The 20,734-nt window shown below is 43.3% G+C and overlaps 2 protein-coding genes across 6 annotated transcripts; one reads left to right on the plus strand and one right to left on the minus strand.

Annotated features, from left to right (window-relative positions):
• Positions 1 to 179: 179 nt before the first annotated feature.
• PBLD (phenazine biosynthesis like protein domain containing) lies at positions 180 to 14,069 on the minus strand. Its single transcript, XM_071438397.1, has 9 exons — positions 13,444 to 14,069; positions 11,344 to 11,443; positions 9,424 to 9,522; positions 8,793 to 8,902; positions 8,618 to 8,647; positions 8,001 to 8,089; positions 6,745 to 6,917; positions 5,872 to 5,934; positions 180 to 948 (listed from the first exon to the last, which is right to left on the minus strand). Exons 1-9 carry the CDS (start codon positions 13,525 to 13,527, stop codon positions 836 to 838), a joined length of 861 nt encoding a protein of 286 aa, XP_071294498.1. The 5' UTR covers positions 13,528 to 14,069; the 3' UTR covers positions 180 to 835.
• Positions 14,070 to 14,333: 264 nt separating this feature from the next.
• Positions 14,334 to 20,276, plus strand: HNRNPH3 (heterogeneous nuclear ribonucleoprotein H3). 5 transcript variants are annotated; one of them, XM_071438393.1, is made up of 10 exons: positions 14,334 to 14,471; positions 15,453 to 15,588; positions 16,119 to 16,257; positions 16,799 to 16,986; positions 17,391 to 17,477; positions 17,798 to 17,913; positions 19,104 to 19,239; positions 19,442 to 19,522; positions 19,606 to 19,692; positions 19,973 to 20,276. In XM_071438393.1, the coding sequence occupies exons 2-10, from the start codon at positions 15,471 to 15,473 to the stop codon at positions 20,047 to 20,049; spliced, it is 1,029 nt and encodes a 342-aa protein (XP_071294494.1). In that variant the 5' UTR covers positions 14,334 to 14,471; positions 15,453 to 15,470; the 3' UTR covers positions 20,050 to 20,276. The 5 variants fall into 5 exon arrangements, with proteins under 5 accessions (XP_071294494.1, XP_071294492.1, XP_071294496.1 ...); XM_071438391.1 differs by having other exon boundaries at positions 14,350 to 14,489; XM_071438395.1 differs by having other exon boundaries at positions 14,350 to 14,489; positions 16,799 to 16,941.
• The last annotated feature ends 458 nt before the right edge of the window (positions 20,277 to 20,734 follow it).

The following is a 20,734-nucleotide window of genomic DNA, read 5'->3' on the forward strand; positions in this document are numbered from 1 at the left end:
ACAGTTTTAGCTAGAGTCATTGGAAGTTCCATATTCCTAATAAATCCAGTGAAAGACCACATCATGGTGACAAAATCTGAAGCAGTACACTTCATGAAGATTATAGAAGAAACTTTCAGTTTAGGAGAAAATCTTCAGGTTTTGAAAAATAATTGACATTGCTGTAACCAATAAAGTTTCCCCTCAGATTTTAATCAGCTTTAGGTGCATCACAAGGTCAATCTGTTAAATCTACTAAACCTTTAATTAAAGTATTGACTAAGCAGCAGTGCTATGATCAAAGGCAATACCATTTGACTTCAAAAAATACTGTTCATAAAAGAGAACCACAAGGCACGTTTCTAAACCATTTCTATTTTTTCATATTTTAATTCAAGTAAGTCAGTGAACATGGCTGCCATTTTAATATATAGCCAAGAAAATACACTTTTTTAAAAAAATTAATTCAGATTCCATGAAAAATTATCTACATGGGAAAAGTTTGATTATCAAACAGATGCTTACAGTTTAATCCAAGAAGCAGTAAGGGATTTCAACACAGAATTTGGAAATAAAGAGAAGAATCATTTAAAGGCAGAAAAACAAGATAGCTGTACTCAAACATTTTCATTGGTCAGTGGACATAGGAAGTGGCAAGATGGAAGTGAAGAATACCAAGGATCTTGAAGATCAGAAGTGAATACTTTCAAGCAATTTTTAAAAATGGGCAATGAGTAATAAAAGATTTTGAGAACAGCAGTAATTCACTGCCTAGAGCTAAGATAAAATCAGCATAATCAGAGTAACATAAAGATTAGTGATTAGTGAGAGCAGAGGGAGACTGGTGGCAGTTCTTTCAGAAAGTCAGGTTTCCTTTTAACACCACAGCCGTTTGCCCTGCAATGTCCACTCTGCCGTCACCGCGCACAGAAATCTTCAGCTCTCCTCCACGGCGGGAGCACTGAAACGCTAAAGAGAAACAAGAACCCAGAGTTAAAAAACTCCTGTGTGTCACAAATGCTTTAGAAATCCATGAAAACTCAGGGAAAGGAGGCTTCTGGCTCAGAAAGCAAGCAGCACCAGGGCAAACGGTGCAGCAGGGACACCCTGGATGAATTGCCTTCATGGATGAAGGTCAGCTGAGGCTGTGTATTTCCAACCAGACCTTGCCTACTGAGCCTGACAAAACTGCTACTAAAACTGCTACTTCACACAAGCAGTGAGGGGCAGTTGGCTTTGTTGTAGCAAATTTAGTTTCTTCCACGTAGCTAAGAAGTTTTGAATTCTCCCTTCATGGGATACAGTTTTTGGAGGGAAGAAGGAAGAACACCAAGCGTTATCTGCATGAGAAGGAATTGCCATTTCACTGGCACTGAACACCAAAAGCTGACACTGCATTCAAAGAATGTGCCTGGCTAAAGGGTAATAAGCTCACAAAGGCAGTGGGAGAAGTCTACAAAGAAACATAGACAGCTTCAGCTGTCAGAAACTGACACCAAATTCTTATACAGGATGCAACAGATATTGATTTCTAGAATCTTGAAGATATCATTTAATACAACTGGGTAAACCTGAAGTAGACACAGCCTTCTGCTTCCATTTGCTTAGAGAATTCAGCTTCTGTCTGGACTGTTGAGCCATACACAGGTGGGATGATGTTCACCTAGCATGTGGAGTCTCTAACTCGTTTCAGCAGTCTCATTTTAGTTGCATGACTTGAAAAGGGTCTGGTTCAGATGGCATTTAGGAAAGTTTTAAGCAGTGTTACTTTTGTGAAAGGCTCTAAATAGATCAAAAGGCAATCATGTTCAGTCTCCTCACTCAATGAACTTCCAACTGCTCCAGAAGTTGTCCAAAGCTAAGGGGCACGTTTTTCCTCTCAAACCCACAATTTATAAATCGGGTAGAGATTGTATTCAGATCCCAAAAGAGCACAGGCTCTCTGATGCCATACATGCTGTATGCTTTGAAACTATTTCTCAGGCACTGCTGCTAAGAAAGCTCTGCTTTGATCAGATTAGATTCTCAGACAAAGCAAGCACTCTGAAAGAGTGGAAACAGGAGCTATTTAGAGATTGATACTCTGTTCTTTTCCATTTATAGAACCATGAGTTGTTTTTAACTTGTCAGAACACCACCTATGAATGGAGTATTGCTTCAAGTAGTAATTGAAGTGAATATTTTAGACTCTTAAAAGACCCAGGTCAGCTAAAATTGATCAATTATTATTGCCAGGTGTGGAGACACACTAAGGTCTTCCACAATAGCGGACTGAAATACAAGAGATTAATTGTTTCAATTCTTCAAAGGTTGGTTTGGTTTTTTCTTCTTGAAATGTCCAAACTCTTTAGCTCTTTCATGTCAGGATTGCTGAGATTGTTTTGATATTGGTCCGTTTTATTTTACTTTTCTTTTTTGGAAGAAACTTCTGAAGTAGAAGAAAAACAAAAAATAATACACAAAGGAAATTTTTAGACAAGCTTATATGAAAATAATACTTGATTTATTCCTTCTCTCACACAAAACACTGGTATTTCATGCCATGTCCTAGAGTAAACAGGCCTGCATGGAACATTTCAGTACCCAGAGCATTTCATTTAACAGCAGTGCCTCTGGAGCCTTCAGGCATCTCTGAAGTGCACTCACCTTTCAGATCATAAAGCTGTTGTACACCCATATTCCACGCCTGTGTTTACCAGGATACTTCACACCATACATAGATTTTATACATATCTGCTATGAAAACAAGTATGTACAAGTGTACAAACAGTATCTACCAGCTGACCTCACAGTGCCCTGGGCTCCTCTGTGGTTAACCTGACACACAGGAAAGTTTGGGAGCAGCCACAAGGCCGGTGATACCACAGTATCACACCCCCTGCACTCACACAGCAGCTGGGGGCCTTGTACAAACATTATCCTTGTGTTCTGGAGCTTCCTACCAGCCTAGATGGAGCTCAATGACCCCTGCTTAACCAATTAAAGAAATAATGGATTTTCTTCATAATGTCATAGAATGACATCAGCGCAAAATATTCGTGATTTCTTAAGTATTATTACACTCCTGTAATAATACTTAAGAAATCAAAAAATTAACATTAAAATAATCAATCAAAATAAAATTAAAATAATCAATAAAAATATTAAAATTAAAATAATCAATCAAAATATTAGTGATTTCTTAAGTATTATTTCACTCTTGTAGTAATACTTAAGAAATCACTAATATTTTGTTTGAATTTCTAAACCCCATAGAGGAATGCTGAAAGAAGCGTTTGTTCCTTAACCCAAGCAAAGATCTCCAAGACTCTTTTTTATCCCAAGAAAAAAAGTGGGCAAATCTGGTGATTGATGGAGGGAAACACCTCTCCTTTGAAGAAATGTAACACTTGTGCATAAATCTGATGTTGTCAATCCATGTGTTGAGATGACTTGTAAAAGATTAAAACTGCAATGAAAACTCTTGACTTCATGAGAATTCAAATTAGCAAAATCCCTAATACAGGTAGATTCATTGTACCTTAACAAAGCAAATTCTTCTGTCTTTTTATGTGTTTTGTTGGTGGTGGTAATGTTGGTAATGTTGGTAAAGCCCCCCAAAAAACAACCCTTAAATGCTATAAACCTGTTCTGTAACAGAAGGAATCAGAGAAGGTAAAGGCAGTGACAACAAACAAATTTCCCCACAAATAAATACAGTTGTCCCAAGTAAACTGGTATAGCAAGATTCCCCTAGGTTAAACTGAGATAAAAACTGTCCTGGGTAAGGCCTTGTCATCACAATAATTTGGGAAGTCCTCTCTAATTTCCTCATGCAGGTTTATAAATGTTACCCTAGAGATATGGCAGCAGTGTGAAGGGCTGGATACACAGCCAGTTGTTCTACACTGCATTCACTAGCAACTGAGGAAGTCTATACATCTGAGAGATTATAACTTGTATACATTGCAGAAACTCCTCAAATGCAAGAAAGGCAAGGACTGGTACAAAACCCTGATTGTACAAACAGCTTAAATTCAAGGACATGGACCCACTTCAAGAAAAGGTCATTAAGTATTTCACCTTGTAAAAGTACTGGAAAATTCTCTTTGTAGTTAGTGGGAGTGGTTGTTGTTTGAGAATTTAGTCTAAAAAAAGTCAGAAGAGAACCCAAACACAGGAAATTAAGTCTGATGCTTCAGCAGAGCTGCAGCTGACCTCCTCCTAAAGGCCTCAATAGCCAGAGAGATCTGACAATAGATTTCATGTTCCACATTTTATATTACTTTATGTGTAATCTACTTGGGAGCTAACAGATGCTTCGTTCTACGGAAGAAAATCTTCCTTTATTTTTGCAATAAAAAGTATCGGATATTGCAGGAGACACCACAGAGATTTCTAAAAAGTGCAAAGATGCTCTTATTTATTAATACTTTCTGATATGGAATGTCCTTGAATGCCAGCTATCTTTTCCAAATAATCTCATTAGTAGTAGAATCTGCCCAATACTACCTGATACCTCTCAGACAGGCACATGACCCCTGTAAGGAAAAGTTATTTCTCATAAACATGCATCAAATTAACTTGTCCTATTTAAAACAGTTCTGTATGATTTCTAACACAGAAGAAGTCTGAGGACATATATGCATGAAATATGAATGAAAAAGAAAACCCAAACAACACAAACCTATCTTGTGGACAGATAGGACTTTCTTGTGCTGATTACAGTATCAATTGCCCTGGCTGCTTGAGCTGGTTTCTCTAAAAGCAGAACAGGGACAGTACATACAAAATACATGAAAATGCAAAACAGGTAGAAAGTGTCAATTTTAAGTACAGACAGAATTCCAGCCTTTTGAGTACTTAAAGAAACAGTGTCTATAGATGCTATGGGGAGTTTCAGTCCCACATTGACATCCAAAAATGTCAAAATCTTCTGAGAAACAGCCATTCCATAGGGACATATTACCAAAGACAGTTTTTCATCTTCAGAAAACATGCTGAGATTCCCCCCCACCTCCCCCCAGCATTACTTAAACTATCACAGATATTGAGTGGTGTAAATGCAAATACAAGATCTTTGGGACAGAACATGACATCTTTCCTTTGATCCATGATGGAGAAGGTCCAGTTCATGGTGGAGCCTTTAAAGACTTACCATCCTCAAGAAACTCCATTCTGAGATGGATTTGACCCAATACAGAAAGGCTTATATTCAGGCTAGCTGTTTGTTTGGAAAAGTGTTTACTTTTATGGACAAAGAACTTCATTAGATCAAGTATCCAACCTCTGCTCTAAACTAAATGTGGCCAAAGGTTTGTGTGCAGAATTGCCCCCTGTCCCTTCTTGGGGTACCAGGTAGGGGATGAGAGTATTTTGTGTTGCTTCTCTTGTTCCTCTGTTCTCTGGCAAAGCAGCAGAAACAGGAGAAGCAAGGAGTCACTCAACACTCCTCACACAGCACTGGCACATGTTAACAGCTTCTCTTGGTTTCTTTCCACCATGTTCTAAGGTTTCTTGCTTAGTAACAAAGATGTGACCTAATAAGCATATCTCATTGATTGAACCAAGCACACAAACATCCCCTGAGCTTCCCCAAGCTTCAGGGATGATGAAAGGTCATGAGAACTAAAATCCCAAAGCCAAGATCAAAAACTGACAGCAGAGACTTATGATCCAGAAACCAACACTTCAAACCCCTGGGCATGATGTGTCAAGGTGGTGGATAGGAAAGAAAGCAATTTCTAAAAGATTACCTCACACACAAAATATTACTTAATATTCTATTCATCTTGAGGAAATGGATAGGTAGTTATTGCTACAGTTTGGATTGCAGTAGTAATTCAACCTTTTCTTTTCTAGTGAGTAGATTTACACAAATGGACAGCTTTGCAATAAAACAGTTTCTCTTACCAAGCATTTCTTTCTTCCCCAGCTGCTCTGACCAGTAGCTGCTTAAAACAGCATGAGCAGATCCTTAAAAGAAATTGGGAAACAAAGCACAGAATTAAATTATAATCACTACTTTACAGAGTAAGCATAGCCAAAATGTAAATATCATAAATCAAGTGCCATGTGTGTTTAGGGCAAAAAAAACCTAAGTTCTGTCTGCTGTGCAGACTCATAACTTCCATTTATGGTAAAGCAGGATTACTGGCACATCCTCTAGCTTCAAAGCAAGTCTTGCTAGGTGAGGGCATCATCATCAGCTACAATTCTCAGCTGACTAATGATGAAATGGGACCTAAGCAAAGAACACCACCCTGCAGCAATCCAAGGCACTGAGTGCAATGCCAGAGAACAGGCAGGAACAGGCCCTGCTGCCCTAACACGCAGCCAGCTGAGCTCCCACAGGCCTGACAGCAGCAGCAGGGTCATGAACCAGGGAAGATCTCAGCTGAAATGCACTGCAAAAGAACCCAAACAAAAATCCAAAGCACCACAAAAAAAGAACACCAACATAAGAGGAGATAAATTTCCACTGCAACACTCATCCAGTAATGAACAAGACTCTCACTTTTATCTAATTGTAATACTTGAGGGAAAAGATCTGAAAAACACACAAGAATATCTGGCCTAATGACAGTAAGAAGCTGATTTGATTTCTTCTGAATGAGTTTGCCTCAGCCATAAAAGTTTCTAGTTTAATGACCACTCCTGCTATCCATACACACCAGTAATTTATAAGAGACTCCAAAGTACAAAAACAGATTAATGAATCTGAATAAGAACCTTTTAATTCAACTGAAACAAAAAGTATGAGCTGCTTATCATACAAACACATACCTGTAACAGGGTCTTCCAGAACTCCAACCCAAGGTGCAAAATATCTGGAGTAAAAATCATGGCCTTTTCCACTGGAATTTCCCTTAACAGTGAGTATGAGTCCTTTCAATTTTCCTGTCTTTTCAGCTGACAAAAAGTGTTGGGCATTCACTTTCAAGTTTTCCAACACAGACCTTGAATATAATTTTGAAAATTTAATAGCCCATAATTCATTTTACATGAATATAAGTACTGAAAAGAAAAAAATAAAGCTACAGAATCATCTTCTCTACAATTCAAAACCAGCCCTAAAATATTAGAGGAGACTAGATCCCTAGCATTGTCCTCACAATGGTACTTGACAGAAAAATCACCTGGAACCTCAAGCACTCTGAATGAGCAGAGAAAAAACATCAAGCCATGCATCAAGCCATCCTATTTATCTCTGAAAACAGAGCATCCTGAAATATTAGCCACCAAAAAAAAAAAATTCACCCTGTATCAACATTTTAATCATTGAAAGAATCATTGCCTCACTATGGAATGTACCAAGTGCTCCACCTCCTTTCAGAGCAGGCAAACAACACACATCATTCTAAAGCAGTCTGTAACTGCCTGATACCTCCCTACAAAACAGTCTGAAAGAGTGAAATTATAAGAACTCAGCTGAGAATATTTCTTTTCCCCCAGTACCCCAGACTTTAACCATTAGTCAGGCCAAACTTCAAGTTTGTAATAAGAGTAATTTGGCCTGATTAAAGAAGTTATGTTTCAGCAGTATTTACCTAAATCATACTTGAATTAACAATGAAATTCAGATGAGATTAACAAATGCTTTGGAATAATTTGAATTGGAATTTTCTCTCAAAAGCTACTTATGGTGCTGTTAAGCATGTGTAAGCAGATTACAGACCCAGGCAAGTAGGACTCCCTGGCATTCTGCCAACGTGCCCTGAGCTGAAGCAGGACTCCCAACTTCCCACCAGGTCCCTGGATCATCTTTACACTCAGATGGGTGGGAAAAATACACCATCATTAAAACTGCTTCCTACACCTCCTTCTCTTGAAGAGAGATTTCAGAATGATCTTCCTCAGCTTTGCAGCTCCAATAAGCTCATGTTAAAAGATCAAATAACCACTTGACACAGAAATTTAAATCAGAGGTTTCTAATCTCCACCTGATTTAAAACAAGACAAAAGAGCCTGGTATGTAAGGAATAAAGAGGCCAGCTCCATGTCTGCACTCTTGATTAAAGCAATTAAAGAGTGCAATATACCTGTCATAAGTGTCACTGAGGCGGACCAGGAGCTTCTTTGTGTCGGGAGAGTAACGGATGTCTTGGACAACCATGTCACCAACAGCTGCCTGGTGGGACATGCAGAGACAGGAAAAACCATCATCACGTGAACATAAAATATTATTCCCTTAGCATTTCTGTAGAGCACCTTCCCTGCTAGAAGAGGGCTTATGCAAGCTCTTCCATGCAACCCTCAAGCACGTGCAAGCAAGAAAAGCAAATGCACCAAGTGTTTGAATGGATATGGGGGAGTTACAAGCCCCATGTATGTCAATTTGGGAAGAAATCCAGGACCTAGAGGAGGGCAAGGACACAGACTGCCCTCTTATGCACACAAAAGGCTGAAAATGCCATTGAAATAAATATTGACACTTTGGTCAATGGAAATGGGAGACACAGGTTCAGCTGCAGCACTTTGGAGAATTCCACTCCCTGACCCACTGACTCATTACTGAGAGCTTTGAAGTTTGGTGTTTCCAGTTCAGCAGTACATTGAGCAGTGCCTTGTCACCATTTTTTAGCCATTTTAATACATAAAAAATAAGCAAAGCTATTATAAATGTTTTTCTAAGACAACTGATGGATTCTTCCTTTACCTTTATTAATTCTTCTACTTCCTTAAGTTCCTGAAGAAAAAAAAAACACGCACACTGTAAAAAATGTAATTTATATGTATGTATCTATGCAACTACAAACAGACACATATACTGAGATACACATACAAACACACACTTTCCTTGAAAGCCTATTGTGAATAAAATTTTGACTAACCTGGGGGTAGGCTGTGTAAAGTGGCAAGTCCAGGACAATATGATCTTTCACTTGTCTGGCCTTTAATTCCCCACTCAGTGTCACAAACGTGAGAACTGAGTTTGTATTTTCTAGAGAGAGAGAACATTGCAACATTATCAAACATTAGAATTTTAATCCAAATTATCATAGCCCTGGAAGTAGCTCAGTATATTCAGAAAAAGTTAGTTATGCAGCTCAAATATAGAGCAACACTGTATTCTGGGCAAAATTCCCAACTAACTCAATAAATCTGCTGAGGCTAATAAACACAGCAATTGTCAGGGAATCATTCCTGCATTTGCCTAGAATGAATGGGAATGCCCTTTTAACAGAAAGAGCCATATTCCCTATTCATCAAATCCTGCTCTACCTCTCCCAGATGACATTTGCATATTTAGCACTTTTCCTACACCAGAGTAATAGCAGGGCATGGGAATCAGAGGGCAGGCATCAGACTACAGCCTTGTAACTACAGGCAATACCCAGGGTATCTCCAGTTGTGTTCTACAGATGTTCTGAATGTTTAATTGCCTTGGTCTTAAAAAACAAAGATGTTAATTAGAAGTAAATGTTCTAAAAAGCTATAATAACACATAAGTTGTAAACCTACTTTGTACGTGAAATAACACAGCAGCTGATGCAAGAGTAGCATGACCACAGAGAGGAACTTCACTGGCTGGGGTGAACCACCTGAGCCCAAAGCAGGAACCTTGGAAAAATAAAGTTTAATAAGTGGAAGAAGTCTATATCTTAATTTTACCTCAATATATATAGAGAGTGATGATGTTTCAGTTAATCAAAATGCATGTTACAATCAGTTTTGGTCCTAAACACACTTCTAGGCACCCATTTGACACTGATTTTTCAGGTCAACAACCTCTGCATGCTGCACAGATTTTCCTTTGTCCTGAACAGGTCTCATTTAGAAGACAAAGCCTCCATGTCCGTGTGTATTATGAAATCCTCCAGAGGCAGTCATGATCTGTATCACCTGCAGGCCAGGTTACTGTGCAGAGGCCATGGATGGTTGTGTTGCTATAACACTGCCTGTACTGGAGTTAGCTCCTTTATTAATTGTTTTGCTTAAACCACCAGTTAACTCTGGTAAAAGCCCCTAATGTCTACTAACCCTTCATTTCACTAGAAATCATATTTCTATTTGCTGTTTAAAAAATTTGTAATACACATGTATGATACTTGGTTTCCTGCAACTTTTGCACGTGCACTTCAAGTGAATAATTACCATACAAACACAACAAGAAGTGAAAAAGAAAATGAATTTTTTTAATCCAAACCAGTCTTGTCACTGCTCCTCTGGAAAGTTTAATACATCAAAGTCAGTCCCCTGTAATAAACACAAAGAGAAGCCAAACAAAGCCAGTGGTGGAAGCTGATGTCCCCAGCAGTGAAGTGCTGTGGGGGCCAGCCCAGCCCAGCTGGGAGCCTGCTCCACGTGGGAGCTGTGCCTGGAGCAGGACATGGAGGCTTCATGCACGTGCCTGAGGGGAGGCAAACATGACCCAGAACGGCTGCCTGGACACTCCAGACACAGCCACACCTGGACTGACAGGACATGGAGGGTTCATGCACGTGCCTGAGGGGAGGCAAACGTGGCCCAGAACGGCTGCCTGGACACTCCAGACACAGCCACACCTGGACTGACAGGACATGGAGGGTTCATGCACGTGCCTGAGGGGAGGCAAACATGGCCCAGAACGGCTGCCTGGACACTCCAGACACAGCCACACCTGGACTGACAGGACATGGGGCACTCCCAGAAAGTCACATGTCCCTAAAGTAATAGAGTTGACTGGTTTGGTTTTTTCTTTAATTAACATTAAATTAATACTGATGGTGAAGGCCTGCAGAAACACGTGCTGTGTCCAGCAGCCCTCCCTACACGGATTCATGTTCCAGAAGCAGATGATAAATGACATTCTGATGCTCCTGGCTCACTCCCACCAGCCCTCAGCACACACAGTCTCAGGTGTAGCTGAGTGACCAAATGCTTTGAAAGACCTGTGCACCCTGGGCAGCTGTGTGGATCTGTCTGAGGCCACAAACAGCCCATTAGTGCCAAAAGCTCTATAATGACAAAGAAGCTGCCATTTTGTATGCTGGTAGAGATGGGGGATTGAAAATAAGCATGTTAAACATATTGGCAAAATGCTAACATGAAAAATGAAAAGTACTGTAACTTCCTGCTCCAAGCAATTAGTCTAACCCTAAAGTAAATTCCAATTATTAACAGTAGCAAGCAATTGTAGTTACTATTATTGTTAATATTTTTAATTACAGAGACTGTACAAAATCCTACTCCCTGAACAATCCATCAAACAACAAAGCTGACAAACATGACTCCTTAACCTGGAATCTAAGTCCAGACTAGGGGATGAGCCTTGGCTCAGGCCACCACACAACTGCCAAGTGAGCAGATTCAGCAAACTGATTCAGCTGAAAATTAATCCATAGATGAGTCTGAATGAATTCTGTATTTGTCTGATGTTTTCTTGTAAGCAGAACCACTAACTTTTGGTAAAGTCATCTCCAGGTTTCAGTTTTCTGATGAAAGCTGTTTCTGAAAGGTTCATTTCTGCTGCAATTTTTTGGTGCAAATCTTCATCCAGGTCCTAGGGATGACACAACAAATCCAGTCAAGCAAAGACCAAAAAATACAGAATCAAACTTTCTGGCAAATACAGACACTTAATTTTCTATTATAATAAAACATGGATTCAGTTTTAATTCACAATAATCTCCGAGAGTAAAAACAACTTTACGTGGGACAATCCAGTCCCTTGGTAGGAGTTGAGAAGAGACAAATTGGAAGAAAAAGAAAAAAAGAAGAAACAGCTGGAGCTCACAAAGTGCCTGTGATTTAAGCCAGTGGACATTGATCCCAAGATAGCCAAGCCCAGGGATTGTATAACATTCTCCTTGGCCCATGTTCCACTGCTCTTTCCCCACGGTTATGCTGACTGGCCAGGTTTGAGAATCTAACCTTTAAAATACTGAAACTCAAGTGAAACAAAGTACTGAAGGGACCTGGTCAGGTTCAGCCTCTGAGATAAAAATGTGCCCTTTAAACTTGAATTACTTCCTTCAATAATTAACTCTTTTCAGCCAAAATCCCATACTGCAGCTACAAACCAAGAACTGATTAGTCCACTAGAGCTGCACTTGCACACTGAATTCTGTACAGCTAAACAACATTCTCACATTCTACAGCACAGTTCCATTCCCTTTATCCCAGGAAGAGTTCTGTCAGTTACTGCAAAGATCCTAGACCGGGACAAAGACCAGTAAAAATGTTATTAGAATAACTTCTTTTTTAATGACATGGAACTTTATTGAAACACTGCCATCCTGTGGCACCTCTGGAACACAGAGAGGACTGGTTTTGCCATTGCATTTCTCCTGATTTTTTCTGTAAAGCATCTGCTGAGACTCTGGAGGGAGCAGAGAACAGTTGTTTTGCATGGCTGCATCACCTCTTCCTTCAATCTTAGAATAAAATGCTGAATTAGGATCTCGGCTTTAGCTTCACACTAAAGCCTTTACTTCCAGGAACTGGAGAAAAATTTAAATATCTGCATCCCAAAGTCATGCAAGTAAGGTAGCTTCATGATATCTTGATGTAACAAAGTAAAATTAATATAAAAAATTAAATTAGAACCTCATAATTTTAATATAGAGATAATTTTGAGAGTATTTAGATTTTATGGGGCCAAAAATATGTCTGAAGAGAGATGTTCCCAGTCACACCTTTGGCTGACCTGGTAAGTAGGCAATGCTAGATGAGATTCAGAAAGACTTAGGAACTCTAGAAAGGATTCATGTTGGCATTTCGAGCTGCTGCCACTGGCTACTCTACATATATTTTCAGATTTACAACTTTCATCAGGAGTTACTACCCAAACAATACAAGGCCTGTAAGTTTCTGATCCATCTTAATAATTGTTTTTGTTAGAAATTGGTACCAATTAGCACCAACTGTGCACAACACCCTGATGAGGAAGAGAACTACTGTCAACTGCACCAAAACTGCCATGCAACACTGAAGCAATAAAAACTGGTTGTTTAAACTTGGATAAAGCTGAACCCAACGCACTAATGATGAAAGAGTCACATCGAGGTCTGTACCCGCTCTTTTTCTTTCCAGAGAAAGAGGAAAAATTCAAGAAAAATAGAGAGAAAACCCACACCAAAATCAAACCCCACAGTTTAATCCTTCTACTGAGCACTGATTTCGTTTTACAGCGTTACTTTTCAGAGCTCACTCTGAATCCTTCTTAATTCTTCAGAACTTTTAGTCTGAATTATTCTTGAAGAAATTAAGCCATTTCTCTTAACTCAAAATAAATCCAGTTTGTTCCTTAAAAAATTATTTTTAACAGCCCACAAAAACTTCAAACGTTGTCTTGTATGACATCGTTTCGATGAAAAAAAAAAAAAAAGCAACTCCTTTGCTAATTTGTCTGTATTCTTGTGCCACAGCAAACAAGTCTGGAAAACAGAAGTTTCGAGTAAAGAAAGCAAAGTCTAATGCAGTGCTGAGTGCTCAGGCCAAGTACAGAACGGCAAATGTCATTGCAGTACCTCAAAAAACAGTTGGGGTTTTTTCACTTACATTTTCAAGCAGACAAACTGCCGCAGGATTTCCAGAAAACGGCCGGTTTGTAAATGCATCAACCGTAAAAATTGGAATCTGCATTGTCGTGTGCACCTGTTTAGCCGCAGGCTGCGCTCTGCCAGGTGCTCTCTAACCTGTTTTACCCAGACCAGCACAGCTCCAAGTTAAAGCTCTCCTGACGGCAGGCGGAGCCAGCGGCCTCATCCCGTCACTTCCTAGCGCCGACACGGATTGAGACTCCGTCCTACACCCCTGGCGCTCCGCACTAATTTATTATTCTTTTTTAAAATTAAACCACACATTTTAACCTCCCTTGCAGCCCCTGAACGCCTCAGCGCGCCCTTTCCCCACAGCGCCCGGCCCGGTGTGTCCCGCACTGAGGGAGGCGGGATCCTGCCCGGCTGGGCAGCTCTGCTGAGATCTGGGCAGCAGCCATGGCGTGCGCCCAGAGCGGGCAGCCTTCCTCATCCTCACTGCCTCCCAAAGCCGCGCCGAGGGAGAGGGACACGCAGAGCGAGACACAAGCTCCAGAGCACGGCCGCATGGCCGCTCCAAGAGCATGGCCGCAGCCGCCGCCATCAGTGCGGGCACGAGGCGAGGGCGGCGCCGTGAGGGGCTGCCCGGGCACGCGCGCGCCCCGCCCCCGCTCCTGTCCGCGCGCGCTCCCGCTTGGCGCCAAAACGAGCGGCGGTGGCCGCGTGACCAAGGGAGGAGCGCGCACGCACCCGGGCGGCCCCTCAGTAGAGGAGGCGGCGAAAGGCAAAGGCGGAACGCCCCCTCCCCTACCCCGCATGCGCACGCGCTCCCTTCCACCATCCCCCCGCTCTCCCCCCGCGAGTGGCGCGTGCGCGGGAGCCGCCCAGGCGGGTGTGAGGCGGCGCGCGGCGCGGGTATCGCGATAGTCGCGCGGCCCGGACGCTCCGCTGCCCGTGGGCGCTGCGTAGCTGTGGACCCGCCGGAAGGCTCGGCAGAGAGCGAGAGGCGCGTCCTGCCCGGCGCGAGCGGCTGCCAGGGCACGGCCAGGGGTGCGCGAAAGGCTCGCGGTGAGCGGAGAGGGCGAGCGGGCCGGGCGAGCGGCGGCGGGGCCCGCCCGGGGGGCTCGGCGGGCGGAGGGTCCCGCCAGCGGGGGCTCGGGGCCCGGCCGGGGCCGGGTCGGGCACGGCGCGCGCTCGTGGGCGGGGGAGGGGGAGGCGGTGCGGAGCCTCGTTCCCGATCGCGGTCGCCATTTTGAGCGGTGGAGCCGAGGGCGGCGGCGGCAGCGGTCCCGGGAGAGCGACGGGCGGGGGCTTCTGCGGCGGTGAGGGGGTACGGGCCGGGCGGGCAGCGTAGCGCAGCACCGCACCTCCGAGGCTAGAGGTGGGCAGTGGGACGCGGCGGGCGCGGGCCGGGCGAGTGGCGGGCGCCCCGGGGAGGCGCGGTAAATGGCGGCGGGGAGCGGGCGGGGGTCAGGGCCGCGGTGTCGGGAGGACGGCGGGAGGCGGGATCGCGACGGCTCCGCGCCTGCCGAGGCGGCGATGGCGGCTCCCTTTGTGGGACGGCGGCGGTGCCCCCCCGCACGCGCCCCAGGCACGCACACGCCCCCGCCGCCCCCGGCTGAGGGCAGACAAAGAAAGGCCTTGTGCTTCCAGCCCCTTCCTCAACTGTTGCGCTTCAAGGGATAAAACAGCCCAAAAAACCACAGCGCACGAAGCTTTACGGAGCGGATGTGCAGCGTGCTCGGAGTAAATGCCGAGCTTTATGTGCCGTGCTGCCCACGTGTGCCCGCCGGCCGCGCGGTGCTCCCAGCACAGCAGCCCCGGGGGCGGGGGTCAGTCCCCGCCGTGGCGGGCTGAGATCCCGCTGGCGTGTGCTTGGATGCCCGGTTTCAAATCCGGAACAGAAATAAAGCTCGTGATCTATCATGTTTTCAAAATAAAATCTTAGCAGTTTTCTTTTAAGGGCGGGACTTAAGCACGGGCGGAAACTCAGGGGGTTTTAATTTCTGTTTTGTTGGACCTTTTTTTTAGGATTTAAATAAATAAAAGATGGACTGGAGTGGAAAACACAATGGGCCCAATGATACAACCAATGACGGAACAGTGGTACGACTCCGAGGCCTCCCATTTGGTTGCAGTAAAGAAGAGATTGTTCAGTTTTTCCAAGGTACCTCCAGTATAGTCGAAGTGTAGTGGGTTTCTTTAGAGTTTTTTGTATGTTTTACACGGCGTTTTGGACATGTTTAATAGCTTTTAATGGGGTGGATGGGGAGGGATTGTGTTGAATCAGTTTATCTTAATTAAGATTTATGCCCTGTAAACAAAGCACAGATAACCGTAGATATAGTAGAACACAAAATGTACCTGATTTTGTCGAGGTGGGAAACATACCTTGCACAGGGGGGTAACCTGAATGTTAGCATTTGGATCAGTTAAATTGCTTGATTGGTAGCTATATTTTCTTCGTGTAATTTAGGTGGTTGCATTTTTGTATAGTCTAAACAGAAAAGTACGGCTAAATCCATAAATGTTTAATGCAAAGATCATGGGCTTGTATTGTTGGGTGATGGGGGAAACAAGGTGGTTTTCTTTTTCGTTGTTGTTGTTTAGATATGCTTTAAGTATTTGCTACAGATGGGAATGTTTCAGCCTTTAACACTGTTCCCCTTGACGGGGTTATTTGTCCTTGGGTTAAAGGGTTGGAAATCGTGCCAAATGGGATAACATTGACGCTGGACTACCAGGGGAGAAGCACAGGGGAGGCCTTCGTGCAGTTTGCTTCAAAGGAGATAGCAGAAAATGCTCTGGGGAAACACAAGGAAAGAATAGGGCACAGGTGGGGATGGAGAGTTTGGGATGGTGTTAAATCTTTCTTTTTTGGGGGTTGTGGGTCAGTAATGCTTTTGGGGGGTTGGGGACCATTGGGGAATTGGCTGTTTTTAAGAATTTTTATAACTGATCCTAAGTTAACTGGGGAATTACAGTAGATTTGGGGGGTGGGGGAGACAGTATTGCACTGGGTAGTTTGCTAAACTCAGAAAACTGTTTCAATCATGCTTGTATAGGGTAATTTGTGATAAATGCTGCTATAGCCATTGTTTTTTCAACAGTATGTTTCTCATACTGGAAAGACATGTTTTAAGCTTAATTTGTACAGCTAGAATTTTCACATAGTAATTTTTGCCACTCTAAAGTGGGTTTTTTAAATACACTTAAGATTCTTACAGTTTTGAGGAGAAACTTAAGTTCTATGGTATTTCTAGTCACTGCTATTGGCTTGTACCTTTGGCTCTAGAAAATGTAGTATGGCCTTTTGTAAAATTCAGACTGCTTCTGCCTGTGTTCTTACTGGTGCCTTGAAAATCCTCTCTTACTAGATACATTGAAATCTTCAAAAGTAGTAAGAGCGAAATCAGAGGATTCTCTGACATGCCAAGAAGAATGATGGGACAACAGCGACCTGGACCATATGATAGACCATTAGGAGGAAGAGGGGGTTATTATGGAGCTGGGCGTGGAAGTATGTATGACAGAATGCGTCGAGGAGGTGGTGGATATGACGGTGGTATGTTCATCTAATGAACACAGGTTCTCTTGGCAGTTTCATGTTTCTGACATGCTTGTCAAGAAATAAGAAATGGCACTAGCTGTAATGCCCGTTAGGTTGGATGTATTTATGTGAAAAAAAGCTTGTATCAAAACATGTGGCTGAGTATTTAAGATGAATGTTAATAATAAGGGAGCTATTTTCATTAGAATCAGATCTTTCCATTTGCATGTTTCAGTCTGTGTTACATAAAAAGAAATGTACTTTTGCACCATGTTCAGAAATCCAGGTTTGACAGTGTGCAGGGGCTGTTTGCAGAGTGCTGGCTGCCCAGAGACTGCAGAATTGAGTGTTGTGTGTGCATTGCTGTGTGAACTGTGAGCAGTGGTGTAATGGCTCCTCTCCTTCTCTCCACTGCACAGGATATGGTGGCTTTGATGATTATGGTGGCTATAATAACTATGGCTACGGAAACGACGGCTATGACGACAGGATGAGGGATGGGAGAGGTAAAAGAAATTCATAGTTTGTCTGGAAAGGTTTCCCTGTTACTCGAGTTGCAAGACACAGTATTTCCAAGACAGAGATAACAGTTTCATTCTGCTGTTTGGTAAAGAAGGCTGTTAAAAAGGGGAGGGGATTGGGGAGTCTAAGGTAAATAGATTGCTTAGCAGGGCTTCTGGATAAGGTTTGGGCTGAAACATGGGAAGTGTAAACACCGTGCATTCACTGGTATATTTAAGTGCTTTCAGAAAAAGAGTAGTGATGACTTTTGGCTTTTCATGATCTTAGAGGTGTGTGGGTTTTTTTGGTTTGGGTTTTCCAATAGGCATGGGAGGCCATGGCTATGGAGCTGGAGATGCAGGGTCGGGGTTCCATGGTGGAGGTCATTTTGTTCACATGAGAGGGCTGCCTTTCCGAGCCACGGAAAACGATATTGCTAACGTAAGTACCACGGGGGAAAGGGCTTCTCATGCCAAACTGTCCCAGCCCAACTGGGGGAGCCTTCTCAAACCAGTCACTGCTACATCTGCACAAAGTTAACCAGCTTTTATAGGGCTACTGTCTGAGGTGGGATTACCAGAGAAGTCAGCAAAGCTATATTTAACATTAATCCCTGCACTCTCTGCTCCTTCGTTTCCATAAAAGATGGATTGCAGAGACAACACTTGCTGTAATCAGTATCCTCATTTTAAGGTCTTTAGGATTTTTTTAAGCTTATCTGATTTGTCAGAATGACAGAAGGTGTGAAACTTAAATTGCTTAGTTTGCATATTTGTTTGTTAGCCTCTCTGAGACTTTATTTCAGGAGAGGCAGGGTGGGCAGGCTGTGTTGGTTTGGAGAGGACTGTATCCCTCTTTAAAGACATCAGGGTGGCAGGTAGAGGTGCATCTGCAGGATCTTGGGAATGCATTCTTGAGTCAGTGCAGATGTGGTGTTGTTGGGGAAAAGGTTTCCTTGGGATACAAGGCCTGGTTTAAACATAGCACATCTTTGGAGAGAGGCTGTCTTGCCAGTGGCACCTATGTATTACATATGCAGAGCTCCATTCTTCAACTTTTGCTTGTTTGCTTTTGTGGGTGGGTTGGTTTATTTAAATGGAGGTGTATTTTCTTGTGACAGTTTGATTGTTCCATTTAGGGTAAAGACTCTGTGACAGCGAGGGCCAAAAGTCAGGCTTAGATCTGGGGCAGTGAGGAAGAGCAGTGCTATTGACAGGCAACTTCTCTTGAATTCCATGAATGCATCCTTGCTTTGAGAAATCTGGAAGAGCAGAGCCAAATGGAAACCAACTGATGGTTTTCTTGCCCAGGATGCCATCACATTTAACTGTGCTGCTCAGAGCAGAGTGTGTGGGCAGGAGTTGTTTGTATCTGCATTCAAAGGAAGCTCCTCAGGCTCTGTAGCTGCAGCTCTCCAGGCTGTGTAGTAACAATGGGTTGTAAACGTAGGTTGACCTGATGCTGAATGTCCCACAACCACTAAGTACTACTTGAGAAGTGAGTAGTTACATCTGTGTGGTAGGATGACATTGAATTAAAGCCGTGCACCACTAACCATGCAAATGGAAAAAAAGTACCTGGCTTGAATTCTGCATTAACGTGATTGGTTTTTTAATTTGTTTTTTCCCTAGTTTTTCTCACCATTGAACCCTATAAGAGTTCACATTGACATTGGAGCAGATGGAAGAGCTACAGGAGAGGCAGATGTGGAGTTTGTAACACACGAGGATGCAGTAGCTGCCATGTCCAAGGATAAGAATCACATGCGTGAGTGTCGTGTTCCCTGGTGCTGCTCGGCCAGGCTCCAGCAGGGCTGGGAGCACCACATCCATCCTGAGGTTTTCCCAGTTTCCCATATTGCAAGCCTTGTTTGTGGCCTGCTGCCTGTGAGGGGGGTGAGGGTTTGCTTTGTACCTGTGCTTCTGGTCTGGAAAACAAAATACAAACTGAGGCTTTTTTGCTTCTTCAGAGCATCGGTATATTGAGCTGTTCCTGAATTCCACTGCTGGAGGTGGCTCTGGAATGGGAGGCTATGGCAGAGATGGAATGGGTACGCATCAATTGCACATTCAGCTGGTGCTGTGCCGAGTCTGATGAGTTCAGCCTTGTAACGTTGCACTTGTGGCTTTGCAGATCAAGGGTACGGCTCTGTTGGTAGAATGGGGATGGGCAGCAATTACAGCGGTGGATACGGAACCCCTGACGGCCTGGGTGGATACAGTGAGTACAAGTTCTCTGCCAAATGGCCTGGGATGTGTGTGAATGGCTGTGGAGAGGGACAGGGCTGCTGGCTTTGGGCTGGCAGAAGGGAAAGAGGGGCAGTGGTTTTCTGGAGCTCAGTCTCTGGGGCCTTTGCACATTGTGCTACAGACACTGGTTAAGAGCAGGAGTGCTGGAGCGTTGTTGGTGTTGTCACCTTCACCAGTTCTGTGTCACCCATCCCATTTTCTCTTCCTTTGAGGTGTGTATGTATGTGTGACCTTGTGTCAATTGTTTGCAGGTCGTGGCAGTGGAAATAGTGGAGGATACTATGGGCAAGGCAGTATGGGTGGAGGAGGATGGCGTGGGATGTATTGAAGGATAGCCTTGCTTCTGCAGAACATCTTGGAAGAAACAGTCTCTGGTCTACTAGACTTTCTTACAAAATTTAATTTCTTTTGTATTTTAAGAACTTTATAATGACTGAAGGAATGTGTTTTCACAATATTATTTGGTAAGCAACAGATTGTGATGGGAAAATCTGTTTTCTGTAGGTTTTATTTGTTGCATACTCTGACTTTAAATAAATTTTTATATTCAAACCACTGATGTTGATACTTTTTATACTAGTTACTCCTAAGGATGTATTACATATTCCAGGCTACAGTCGGTTTAAAATGTTGTACTATGGTTCCATAAAGGTGGTTGTACTGTAACTCCTATGAACACTGATTCAGTTCTATGTACTCTTGGTCTAGTGAACAAATTGAAACATTCACTTGTTTAAGGGGAGAAGGGTAGATGAATAGGTTAGTTTCTTTGGTAATTCCTTTCCTAAACCCTTTTGGTAAGTTGTATGTAGTAACTCAGCACAGCAGAACGCTGTGCAGGCTCAGTCACTATCCAGCTTCCTCCTGCTGCCAGCGCCCCCTGGAAATGCACAGCTGTGAAGGGGCAGCACCCCCTTTGTGCCTCCACAGCACCCAGAGCCACGTTGGTTTCCACCTTGCTGGAGTGTTCAGAGCCTGCATTTCACACCTTGCCCTGCCAGCCTAACAAACAC

The sequence above is a fragment of the Agelaius tricolor genome, unplaced genomic scaffold, assembly GCF_023055355.1.
Source record: "Agelaius tricolor isolate 1412-34295 unplaced genomic scaffold, bAgeTri1.0.p SCAF_13, whole genome shotgun sequence".
Classification (NCBI taxonomy): domain Eukaryota; kingdom Metazoa; phylum Chordata; class Aves; order Passeriformes; family Icteridae; genus Agelaius; species Agelaius tricolor.